General features: G+C 35.3%; 1 protein-coding gene across 1 annotated transcript; it reads left to right on the forward strand.

The window, feature by feature from the left end:
• Positions 1–7,606: 7,606 nt before the first annotated feature.
• On the forward strand, positions 7,607–7,972 carry LOC138869517 (uncharacterized). The gene has a single exon (XM_070147140.1). The coding sequence runs from the start codon at positions 7,607–7,609 to the stop codon at positions 7,970–7,972; it is 366 nt and encodes a 121-aa protein (XP_070003241.1).
• Positions 7,973–13,658: the final 5,686 nt, after the last annotated feature.

Here is a 13,658-nt window from a genome sequence, read left to right on the forward strand (position 1 = left end):
AAGAGGTTACAGGATTCAAAAGGTAATTGGCCTGAGGAGTTACCTGGAGTATTATGGGCTTATCGTACAACGACAAAAACAAGCACTGGAGAAACACCATTTTCAATGGTTTATGGTGCGGAAGCCTTAATTCCAGTTGAAATAGGTGAGCCAAGCATACGGTACGATCGGGAAACGGAGGAATCGAATGATGAAGAGATGCGGGTCAACCATGATTTGCTTGAAGGAAGAAGAGAAGCTGCATTGATAAGAATGGCAGCACAAAAGCAAGTAATTGAACGATATTACAATAGGAAAGCACGCCTCAGATTTTTCAAAATTGGGGACTTCGTGCTTAAAAAGGTGTTCCAATCTGCAAAGGCTGCTAATTCAAGAAAGCTAAGTCCAACGTGGGAAGGACCGTACAAAGTCCGTGACATTGCGGGAAAAGGAGCATACGAGTTGGAGACAATGGACGGCAAAGTTTTACCCTCACATTGGAATGTCGTCCATTTAAAAAGATATTACTTCTGAGAAAGTACCCACGGTCAGGTATCACCATGTTAAAATTTCTCTCTTGAATTATTATTGTTTTACTAACGATTTTAGATGCTAGGCAAAAAACCCTAACTCGTGCCAAATGATGAGTCACAACCTGCAAGGCAAAATGGAGTATTCTTAATTTCCCAGCCCAGGGTTACAATTAATCTGATGGAAATACACACGAGTTAGGCAATCTTCATCTATAATCGCACCTCCGAGTCCCGTATATCTTTCTGTTTCAGGAAAAGGGCCAAAGTAAAAGAAATAAACAAGTGCTCGAGGCTTCATACTTCACCGCTCAAACACTTGGGGGACTACATATTATACACAGATATGTGTAGAGAAACAGATACGAATATCGAACAAAAGTCGGCCACAAAGAGACAAGTGTTGAGAAAAAGTTACGAAGTCTTCAGCATTCATGAGAACAACAGAGTCATCTCTCAAACTCATAAACAAAGTCACCTCTCAAACCCTTCTTAATATATAAAGATAGGGTCATGACTATGTACTGAAACAGGTTATGAAGAAAAACCTTGTTTATTCTATGTTATGTACAAATCTGTTACAAGAAAAACAGTTACGAGAAAGTTGTAGATGTATTGTAATACATGTAATAGTCAAACACTTGTTAAAGTTCATGAATAAAAACTTGCCAAAGTTGTTTCATACAAAACATGTGTATTCCTATTTCTTTCATCGTATTATAACACCATTATGAAGTTGAGACGTCTTCTTCATTAAGTGTCGATAAAATAAAAGGGCCCTCTTTTATAAGCCTCATGTTGATAATCCATGAGAAGAATCATAAAGCATTTTAAAAGGATAAAAATGCTAAGCTATTCTATAAGTCCTATATAAATGGGCAAGAATAAAATATACAGAAGTACCAATAAAAACTTCTTAATGTAAAACACTAAGTACAAACTTAGTCAGCAAAATATTTGTTTTTTACAAATGCCCCATTATGATAACTGGGGACTTCGTCAAAAGATCCCTTAAAGTTGTCAAGGGATAACACCACCAATTAATAAAAACAAAAGCAACAGTAAAGTTTGAAATACATTTAACTAGTCACTGAAGGGGTTGGAACATCAGAAGTTGCAATTTCATTTTCAGGAGCAATTTTAATTGGGCTTGGAATGTTGAAATCACCGAGGGAAGCAAGAGTCACAGGAGCTTCAGCTTCCATGGACTGTGTCATAGAAGTTTCACCCTCGGGAGCCTGAATTGCAACCCCAATTGTTGCAGTAGCCACTTCTTCATTTAAAAGCTCTTCCGTTCCAGGAGCTTCAAGTGCAGGAGAAGGAGTATCAACAGGTTGTTGACTTTTCTCGATAGTGTCTAAGACTTTGGCTAATTCAGATTGAAAATCGAAGCTTTCCTGAGCAGCTTCCATCAAAGCATCACGGCGATATTTCAGGAAAATCCAACTTACCTCTATGTTGAAGTTCTCCTCCAGAAGTCCATACTCCATTTCCCACATAACAAGATCATTCTTCAATATTTGATGTTCAGCTAAATGGGAATCAAGGGAAGCTTCAAGGGAGGCATGAGAACTCTTCAAAGCTCGAATCTCGTCAGAGGAGGTCTGTAAGTCAGCTTGAGCTTGAGTCAAGCTTTGCACTAATTCTCCTGCATACTCTTCTTTCTTGGCTAAAAGTGCCTTAAGCTCCCTGACTTCTTCACTAGCCTTTGATAATTGTTCTGACAATGAGCACTCCAAAAGCTCTTTATCTCTTTTAAATTGGCTTGAAAAAGCCTTGGCAGTTGCTAGTTCAGAGTCAAACCATGCTTTTGCTGCTCCAGGAGATTTCTACTTTCTTGCAACTCCTCTATGGTCCCCTGAGCATTCTCAAACTGTTCTTTCCAATTAGCTGCTTCAAGCTGGGCTCCCCTGGCTATTTTCTCGGCCTCATGGATAGATTTTTAGACTCACGGGTTTTTCTTTCCAGAAGGGAAATTCTTCCCATCAATTCTGTACCAATGAGGTTAGCCTACAGAGATAACACATAGAAATGAGTATTTGTAGATTAAAAACAAAAAACTTGTTAGTAAAGGAAAAATACCTTCAAAGTAGAATGAACTATGTCATTCATCAGAGTCAGGCAGCTGTGGCTCTCCATCTTCTTCTTATCAATATCACCGATTAGAGGCTCGAGCCAAACATCAGCTCCACCAGTCTTTCTCAAAAGGCTATGGTTGGCAGAAACTTCAAGAGTAACACTTCTCATAGCCATGGTTCTACTGCTAGAACCCGCCTCTGTATGCTGAACGAAGGGAGGAGAAGCCATGGAAGGAGGAGTAGTAGAAAATTTAAACACAGCAACAGGAGTCATAGGAGTCAAATAAGGGATGGAAGGAGAAGATGAAGAAACCAACACAGGAACGGAAGCAGGTGCAGTTGAAACTGGCAAAGGAATGGAGGAAATAGGAACGAATGAGGAGAGAGGAGCTTCATCAAAAACAGGGCCGAGCTAGCCACTCTCAAAACCACTATCAAAAAGACGCTGAGTTAATTCATTAGTATCTTTTGGCACGGTGTCCTCGTCAGAATGAATCAAAACAGGTTCGGTGGATGAAGTTTGAGCAGGGGTATCCTCAATTTCATCACTGTTAATGACTCGTCTCCTAACTCTTGGCCTGGCAATTAAAGAGGTATCTTCCTCTTCCTCATTCTCAGAGCTTTCTCCTATAGCTTTCCTTTTGGGAAGCGAAGTTCGAGCCTTGTTCAAATCAAGTGCAGCATTAGCAGACATGCGAATGGCCATAGCTACTTCAGCTTCCATTCCTCTAACACCAAATCCTGATCAAAAGAAGGATACATAATCAACATTGAGAAAAAGGTGCTAAACATGTAAAAAGAAAAAAACGTGTAAAAAGGGACATACCATGTGTTTTCACCTTCCAGCCATGTAAAGAAGAAATTGATTTCCAAGTTCTTTGATCCTTAGGAGCAATCTTCAAAATTGAATCTACCCAACTACGGAAGTCAGGAATAAGTTCCACATCTCCCATGGTTGCTACAAAAAAACAAAAAGAGACGAAGTGAGAAAAAGAATCAGAATTCTCAAAAATAGGTGCGGTAAATAAAAGAAAACTTACGTGCAAAATTCCACTTCTCAGGGAAGGGAATATTTGTTTCACCAAGAAAGTCCACCGTACGTACAGCAACGTAACGGGTGTACCATCCACGATCCCTGTCATCTTCAGGGCTTACCAAAACCTTTTTTCTTCTTGCAGTTAAGGTAAAAACCCCATGGCGCATTAAATTGGGATGGTATAAATGAATAAGGTGAGAAAGGGTGAAGTCAACATTGGCTTTGGCAGATAAGTATCTCAGACAAGCCACTGCTCTCCACACTAGGGGACCGACTTGGGCCAAACAGATTTTAAAGAAACGGCAAAAGTTAATAATGACTGGGTCAACCGGAGGATTAAAACCCAAAGTAAATGGGTAAGTATAAACAAAAGAGTAACCATTTCTAAAGGAAGAAATTCTTTGATTTGGGGAAGGAATTGACATTCGAAGACTATTGCTCCAGTTACAATCCCTTCTGATGGTAGGAATTGTAAGCTCGGTTACTAATGAAGGATACGTGTCAGCTTTTTCTAAATTTACAATTTGCCTTTGAAGAGACGTTCTATCACTCCCAAAAGATAAATCATTGGGAACAATTTCATCGACTAAAGGTTTTTGAGAAGAATCAAGGATTTCTTTACCTTTAGAAGAAGGGGTCTTCGGAATAGAACTCCCGATACTAGGAGAAGCAGAAGCAGGACCAGATAAACCATCACGAGTGGACCCTAGGCCCAAGCTCCGAAGCCTACCTCCTCTGCCTCTCCTATGTCTTGTGGGGGCATTGGGGAAGTGATCGAGAATTGGAACTTTTCTAGGGTTAGGGTTTGGAGATGATATAGTTGAAGAAGGATGTACTAAAGGGGAGAGAAAATACAAGTAAGTAAGAAATTGCTTGTTGAAGATCTATGAAGAAGAAGGTAAACGAAAGAGGATTAAAAATGCTTATAATGACAACCGTCAAACTTAGAAGTGCAATGATGAAAAACCTATAATAAAGGCAACTATCATTTCGTGAATAGTGTGAATAAAGAAATCTCAAAAAAAGGGTGTAGAATTGCAGAACCAATCAGAAGGTGACACGTATGTAAAGCATTAAATGGAAGGGACAATTGAAGCGTCAGTATTTGTCATAATATTAATTACGGCAAAAATTCCCTTTTTATGAAGATCCACTTCCCAATTATTTACTTGATAAATAAATGGAAAGTAGGGGGACTATCTATATTGGAAAAAAACTGAATTTACATTGTAGGTGACGTGGCATGTCACGTGGACTGGTCAAACGGTCAAAACACAATAAATAGCCAAGAGGCACGGGCGACAACAGATAAGGGAAAAAGAAAGCAACATAGGTGCGGACCGTTACTAAAATAGGTACGAGTCTCGTACCTATCCAAGTCATTTAAAGACCGAAGATCGGAAGAAGTTGAAGATACGAATCTGATGACGTAAAAGAGTTTAAATACAGCATTAAATATCAAATACGTTAGAATATTTGATTTAAAAAGAAATGATTGTGTAACGTTTCTTTTAATATCATTTATTGCTCATAATTGCCTCATTAAGACAAAGGCATTACATCTTCTCCTAGAATTAACTATAAAAGGAGAAGAATTCACCATCTGTGAGGATACGAAATACTATTGGAATCTTACTGAAATACAAAACTATTTACTGCTTTACCATCATTCTCAAAAATATTTTATTTTCGTCTCCTGATTATCAGTAACCCGAATTTCTTTTTAGCTTTGATCAAAGACTCAGATTTTTGGTTAAACAGTTGGATATCATAAAGGAGGATATAATATCCTTTGTTCATTAGTTTTTCAAAGGGAAAAACCTTACAAAATTTTATTCTCGTACATGTTTAGTTCTCATCCCTAAAATTGAAATTCCTTCTTATTTTTCAGATTTTAGACCTATAAGTCTGTCAAATTTAGCAAATAAAATTATTTCAATGTGACTAAACCCCCTACTCCCTTTTATTCCCGGAAAATCAAAGTGATTTTGTTAAAGATAGACTAATACTGAAAACATTCAATTGGCACAGGAGATTATTCAGTCTATCTCACAAACCAATAAAGGAGGAAATATTATTATGAAATTAGACATGGAAAAGGCCTATGATAGAATGTCATGGACCTTTGTTACTGCTGTTTTAAAAAAAATTGGTTTTTCAGACCTACGGACTGACATGGTGTTTAGACTAATTTCAAGAGTCTGGTATTCAATCATCATTAATGGATCTAGAACTGGTTTATTTACCTCTTCACATGGACTCAAACAGGGAGACCCTTTGTCACCATCTCTTTTTATTATTGCAGCAGAAGTGCTGCCAAGATCTCTAAATAATTTGCATGCTAATAGAAAATTTATACCTTTCTCTATGCCTACTAATGGTCCACTGATTAATCACATGGCTTATGCAGATGATATTCTCATTTTCAGCAATGGCAATAATAGATCCATCGGGTTGATCATAAAACAAATAAGAAGATATGAGCAAAGCTCTGGACAACAAGTCAATAACAACAAGAGTTACTTTCTCACTGCCCCAAAGACTGCAGCTACAAGAATCAATAGAATGAGGGCGTATACCAAATTCATGGAGAAGGAATTCCCATTCACATACCTGGGATGTCCAGTATATGTAGGAAGAAAAAAGATTGGATATTTTGACAATATGGTAAGCAAGGTGATGCAAAGGCTAAATGGTTGGAAAGGTAGAATGTTGTCACATGGAGGAAGGATAGTGCTCATAAAAAATGTTTTGCAAGCACTACCTACATACAACCTTAGTGCATTAGTACCTCCCAAAGGAACCTTGAACTTACTGGAAAAATATTTTGCAAACTTCTTTTGGGGTTCTAATGGTGACACCAACAAATATCACTGAAGTTCGTGGAGAAAGTTATGTTATCCAACTGAAGAAGGAGGAATAGGAATAAGAAGAATGGAAGAAATTAGTGATACCCTTGCAATTAAGAGATGGTGGAGATTTAGATCGAAGTCATCCCTCTTAGCTACTTTTCTGAAAAATAAGTATTGTGTAAGAGCTCACCCTGCAACTAAGCAATGGGCTTTTGGAGATTCCCACCTGTGGAAAAAGCATGACTCAAGCTACAAAAAAAAGCTGAAGACCAAATAATTTGGCATGTTAATTCAGGAAGTTGTAGTTTTTGGTGGGATAACTGGACAGGGAAGGGTCCACTAGCTGTTGAAGTTTCTAATGCGACTAAAAGTACCAGAACTCTGGTGAATTCTTTCATAACTAATGGGGAATGGAATGAATGCAAGCTGAGAGAAACTCTCCCTGATCATTTGGTGCATCGGATCCTAAACATTGAAATAGGGAGGCAGAACACTGAAGACCAACTTTACTGGGACTTGAAAGAAACCGGTAAATATACAAACAAATCTGCTTGGAATATGATAAGGAGTTGCAAAGCCAAGGAGTAAAGTTTGACACTTCAGCATCCCTTTCAAAATATCTTTTTTTGCCTGGAGATTATGGCAGAATAAACTTCCTTTCAATGAAGTCATCAGTAAGTTTGGGAGGAACATTACTACCACATGTTTTTGTTGTTCCAATCCTAAGAATGACTCAATCAAACATGTCTTTGTGGATGGAGATGCGGCAAGGAAAATATGGAACTTTTTTGGTGGTCCTATAGGTATTTCGGGTCAATTGGGTACCATTAGGTCCATACTGAATTCCTGGTGGCAATAAATGCAGTTCATAAATTGGTTCTTCAGATTGTCCCAATCATAGTATACTGGCATTTAGGGAAATAATGGTGTCCATGCAAATATGGGGATCAAAAGTTTTTTAACATGTTCAGATTGAACCAACAAATAAGTTAGATGATTCAGGCAGCAGTAAAGAAGGCTTTCCCTAGCAATACTTTAACATTGCCTTGGATCAATTTTTGTGACACCTTACGCAAGCTTCAACCTATTCCTAAGAGTATTATTATTTGTTGGAACGCGCCAAAGTCAGGAATGATAAAATTGAATACTGATGGTAGCTATACTACAAGCAATGGAATATCAAGACTGGGTGGAATTTTAAGAGATTACAAAGTAAATCTAATCATGGCTTTCTCCCAACCAACTACCTGCAGCAGTAATATAATCGCAGAGGCAGTTGCCGTAAAATTTGGAGTGCAATGGTGTATTCTAAATGGATATAAGAATTTCTCTCTTGAATTGGACTCTATTGCAGTTGCACAGATGATCATGGATAAGCAGGCGAATATCTACAAGATGGTCAATTTGATATATGAAATCTCTCAAATCCTAAGCCAAGGTAGTGTCAATGTCAGTCATTGCTTCAGAGAGGCGAACAGCTTAGTTAAACTTGCCTAGGACAGCCAACAAAGCTCTTTCTACTACTCTTTCGAAGAACTACAACGGGCAGCAAAGGGCCATTTCTTATTGGACAAATTCCAGATGCCAAGTTTAAGGCTAAGATATGACAAGGCTAATTTTTTTGTAAGTTAGTATTTTTAGATTATAGGGATGCAAAATAAGTCTCTGTTTTGGCCATCCCTTTTTTTAAGGACAAAGATATTGTCCTTATGTTGTAACTTATGAGGTAAGGCCAAGCCCCCCTCTTGTTCCTGTCCTCGTGAATACAACTTTGACTTGGAAATTTTATATTTTAAAAAAAATGTCACAGTATTACTAGTGCTTTTACTCTGTAGATTTGGTCTTCCTATGAATCAGGCCATTGCTCTTGCTATGGATACCCTTTTAAACTTTACACTAACACTTATTTCATTCTTATTGAAGATCAACCATTCTTGCATTGGTAGGATTTGTGTCACTTTAATACTTCATATTTTTCTAGAAATACTTCACATATTTTTAGTTATGAATGTAATTGTATAAAAAGGAAAGGAACTTCACAAAGAGAGCAACAGAAAGCTGGAGTTAAAGCCATGTATTGGAGGAAAAGCGACTATGGTCCTATTTTTATGTAGTCCTTCATTAAGACCAACTTATGCTAAGAACATTTGAGTCGCTTCTTACTTTCTAATCACAATCTTTTTAGACGTTTATGTTTGAGTTATTCCGTTAGGTTAGTTTTTATAAAACTGTAAGTTAATTTAACCATAGTAAATTATATGCATTCTCATTTAATTAAATTAATTAACCATGGTGAGTTAATATAGTTTGATATAAACAGATAAGTATTTACCATGTATCTACATTTTGTATCATTTAAGATATATCTATAATAGTCTTGAAGAAAACTACTCCCTTTATTGGGGGAAAAGATCTCCACTCTGCGTTCCATTTAAGTGCTAAAATTAATTTATTGCAATTTTTAACAAAAAACACAAAATATTGATAATGTACTATTCGAAATTGCCTCCACTAGTAATTTCACGAATAAGTTTTCGGTTCTACACATACCTCCGAAAGGACAGAAGGGAAAGGCTTGGCAACTAGTAGTGTTTAGCACTTGGGGTCGTTTGGTAGGATGCATTAGATAAAATAATGCTTCCATTAGCTTTGTGTATTAATAATACCTTGTTTGGTAGACATTTTAAACCTATGCATTAGTTATGCAAACATTAGTTATACATCCTATTTGGTATTATCCTATGCATAACTAATGCATAAAAAACCATGGTATTAGCAATGCAATGGGTTTTAATGCATGTATTAGCTTAGTTAAAGACAAAATTGTCCTTCAAAATTTATGCTTGATTAAAATATGCTAGTTATTATATTAATGCAAGTTTACAATAATTCAAATAGTGAGAAATAAAATTATATCTCTAGTAAATAAATAAATACTTAGCATATTTCCTTTTTCATAAATAAGTATTTAGTTCTATTTTACAATATAGGTAGACAAATCAAATAATGTTTTAAAATTTTTTCATATAAAAATATTTCTCAACATATGTTTCTTTTAAAAAGTTTGAGTGATGGACTAGTTTTGAGGGTATTTTTGTAAACAAGCAATTTTTTTAGAAATTGTGCAATGCTTTAATACATCAAACCAAACAATGGATAAAAAATATGTCAGCATAACTAATACCAGCATAACTAATGCAAGCATAACTAATACCAGCATTACTAATACACCATATTCAGCATTATTCTTATGCACCTTACCGAACGACCCCTTAGTGTTAATTAGCCCCTAATGTTAGAGACGTGATGGATGTCGGGCAAAACCAATGTCAAGGGCTTGTACATTGCCCCTTGGCATGGGTTCATGCGGGCGTTGGCAAGCAATGTGCGGAGCTGGGAGTGTGCCTAAGTTAGTGCATGGGCTTGGGTAGGTCAGCTAGACAAGGTGTCTTGAATGATGGCAAGACAGCCTTGATTGTGGGCGACGGCTATGGCAAATGAAGGCGCATGGCACTTGGCTAAGGCATGAATGCAGATCAGTGGGACGACAAAGGTTGTGACAAAATATTGTCATGAGCTATTGGGCGAGACATGGTCCAAACACAAGGCAAGGCAAGTTAAAGACAAAGAGAGGGCAAAGCTATGGAACAAGTGTGCAAGTCATGTGACTGTGAAGAAGTGTGTTGCGCATGTGCTGTGGAAGTTTAGCCATGTGCAGTGAACATGTTGCAGTTGGCCAAAGTGCTGAAGATATGTTCATTTTGTGGGAAGATGGATTCAAAACGTGGCTAAGTGTTTATGCTTGTTTTTAGGCTTGGCATGTGCCAAGCACGTTGTTGTAACTGCCCCTTTGTAACTGCTCCTTGTAATCAGCCCCTTTATATATGTTGTATTTCGTTGGTTTAAGGCAAGTAAGCATATGTGAGCCTTCCAACAGAGAGTCATTTGTATATTCTACGAGAATAAATAAAAGGTTAGGTTTTACCCGTACTTCTGTGTGTTGCTTACGTTTTACAAGTCTGAAATAATTCTAAGTGTTAAACTGTGTGCGAAAAGAGTAAAGCTGAGTGGCTTGAGAGTCAGGTTGCTGCCGTGCAGTGCTGGTTGCGAAAAATTGGCCCCGTAACACTTAGCATAGTCCCAAACCAATCATTTTCCTCCTCTTTTCTATGTTTTATCACTTATTATTTTGATAGCTTATATGAGAAAAAACAAATGACTTGAAGTTAGGAATTTCATGAATAAAAACAAGTATTCATTTGGGAATTATTTTCTTCGTCCCACTTTATGTGACTCAAACATACAATTTCAAGTTTTTTGTAATAAAAATTATATATTTAAAAATATATAAAAAGTACTATATGCTGTAATAACTAAAAATTTAAAATATTTATTAAGCATATGAAAAAATGACGATCAAACAAAAATTCTTTTGACTCTTCAAATAGTAAATATATCACATAAAATAAGACAAAAGAAATAGGTGAGAGAGTTGCTCGTGGAAGGTTTTAATTAAGGAGCCCCGTGAGCGCTTGTGTGACAATTAACATGGACCTAGTTTAAAAAGTTTCTCAAAAATTCAACTATATATAGTAGTTTGTGTTTGTATGTGTATCCACACATAAAATTCAAGCTAAATGAACAGGAATTTACGTTCAAAATTAAATACGTTTAGCATATATTGCTTTTAAACCATATCCTGCGACAAGGACAATATATATAGATGAGATTGATAGAATCCGTCTATCCTTTTAAAGATGATCTTTGTTCGAATACTAGGAATAAAAAAATCTTGATAGGGTGCACTTCTCGTTTAATGGGCATTACGTGTAGTGAATACGGTGATAGATCTAGAGCATCGTATATGAGTTTTTCGGGAACCCACTAAATTTTGCGTAGATCCTATATTTTTATTAAGAAATTCACTATCTGATTGTAAGCTCACTTACTATTGTATATTAATTTGAAATTACGGTAAAACCCCATAAATTTCAAATTGGGATCCAAAGTGGATATAGCTAGCTAACACAGGGTAGGAAACAAAGAAAAAGACAAGGCCATATACTGCTGTCAGATTTTCTTTTTGTTGCAAAAACTACTTCTAGATTTGTTATTGGATGGGAATTTACGTTCAATCTTTTTTATTACCTCGATGCAATATCACTGGAGAATGTAGAGGAATATAGAAAAAAGATTACTTTCTCGAATTACTGTTTTAATTTTTTTGCCACAAATAGAAAACAATAAAACTCGTAAAAATGAACACAATTCCCATTGAAGAATTATTATGTTCTTTCATTATTTTACTATTGGGAACAAGTAAATGAAGAAAACACCCTTCGTGCGAGTTAATCTACTGGAACCAAAAAACAAAGAACAAGAAATAGAAAAAATATGTATATATTTCCTCTGGAATTAACGCAGATGAATTTTTAGTGGTCAAAGAAACTATTCCTTTCGTTTATTTTTAGTTGTCCACTCTTGACTTTTCACTCCTTTTAAGAAAAAATAAATAAAGTATATATTTTATAATTTTTTCATAATAATGATAGTATTTCAAAAATATTGGAAAATGATTTGGGGAATGAGTAGTTAATGATAATTAGGGGTGTTCATCGGTCCGTACAATACAATATTTAGATATTTTGGTTCAGTATTTTTGGTATTCGATTTCTTAAAATGCTAGCTATACCAATATCATACCTAATTAAATTCAGAATTGTTCGGTTTTTCTCCTTTCGATTTCGGTTTATTCGATATGGTAACTTCGGTTTGTTCGGTTCGAATACTAACTAATACATAAAGCGATAGACTGTAATATTCTTAATTAAGGTATACACAAATACAAAAATAAAAATATTTATAATATAGTAAAAAAAGATGAAAACCAAAAATATTAAACCTAGACGGGACAAAGGTTGGAACGTAAGTAGGGAACCAAAGAAAAGGAGAAAAGACAAATATTGTGCAAAAAAATAATGGTTAAAGTGAACTATAAAAATAACGGAAAGTAAAATTTAGAATAACTTGAATATTTATTTTATAAATTTAAATCAAATATCATATCAAATACCAAAATAGCGAATACTAAATGCCAAAATTTTCGATTTCGGTATGGTAATTCGGTATTTACCACATTATATACAGCACTAGTGATAAGGATAAAAAAAATAAAAAAAAAAAGAGTGTCATATGTTCTTTTCAAAAAAAAAAAACTACTCTACTAAGTGAAGTAAGGTTAGATTTGAAAATATAAAATAAATGATTTCTTCTTTTCAAAATGTCATGTGTTCTGAAAGAAATTTATTTTATCAAGACAATTTATATTTTGGAAGAAAAAGTGTGATCGTCGATCTTATTACGATATATACAGTATGTTGAAGGAACTAATTTTCACAAAAATCATTGTAATCTTTGTCAAATATTTTGTGTGATATTATCGGATGTCAAAATAAGAAACTTAACCTTATATAGCATTTAACGAATAAAGTGTAAATGAATATTATTCATCTATGATGTATGTGCATGAAAAATAAATATCTTGTATTCATGGGTTTAAAGTAAACTGAATGTGGGTAAAGTCTTATCATTAGGACGTAAAATATATTGGCAAAAAGACAAAAATATAAGATGTTCAAACTTCAAACCATTCAAACTCTAGGACAAACTAACCGACCCTACAGATTGGTTGACCAAATATAAGGAGGACCAAAAAGAGCAAATTCTCAATACTTCACACAATCACACTACAGGAGTCTTTTCTTACCTTCATAGAACATAAAAACAACAAAATAAACTTAAGAAAAAAAATTAAAATCCAGTTAAACTGGCCTTTCATTGCCTTAGATATCTCTACAGTATAAGAAGAGATTAATGGTTTGATACCAATATTAGCAAAAGATACATACATGTCGATGTATATGAACAAGAAGGAATAAGAAGAGATCATTAATTTGCAAGTAAAGAAAAAATGTTAAACGGGATAGGGCACGACGGGTTAAAACTTTATCGGAGAAAGTCTTGATACACTTTTGTCTATGATTCGGCAGAACTCAGTAACTTTGGCTAAAATCTTGTATTTTTGTTAAAATTTTTACTTAATATGTATAATTAATATATTCAACCAATAAACTGCCTTTTTTAGAATCAAGAATCCATAAACTCAAAATTCTAATTGCCCCTT

Source organism: Nicotiana sylvestris, chromosome 5 (genome assembly GCF_000393655.2).
Source record: "Nicotiana sylvestris chromosome 5, ASM39365v2, whole genome shotgun sequence".
Classification (NCBI taxonomy): domain Eukaryota; kingdom Viridiplantae; phylum Streptophyta; class Magnoliopsida; order Solanales; family Solanaceae; genus Nicotiana; species Nicotiana sylvestris.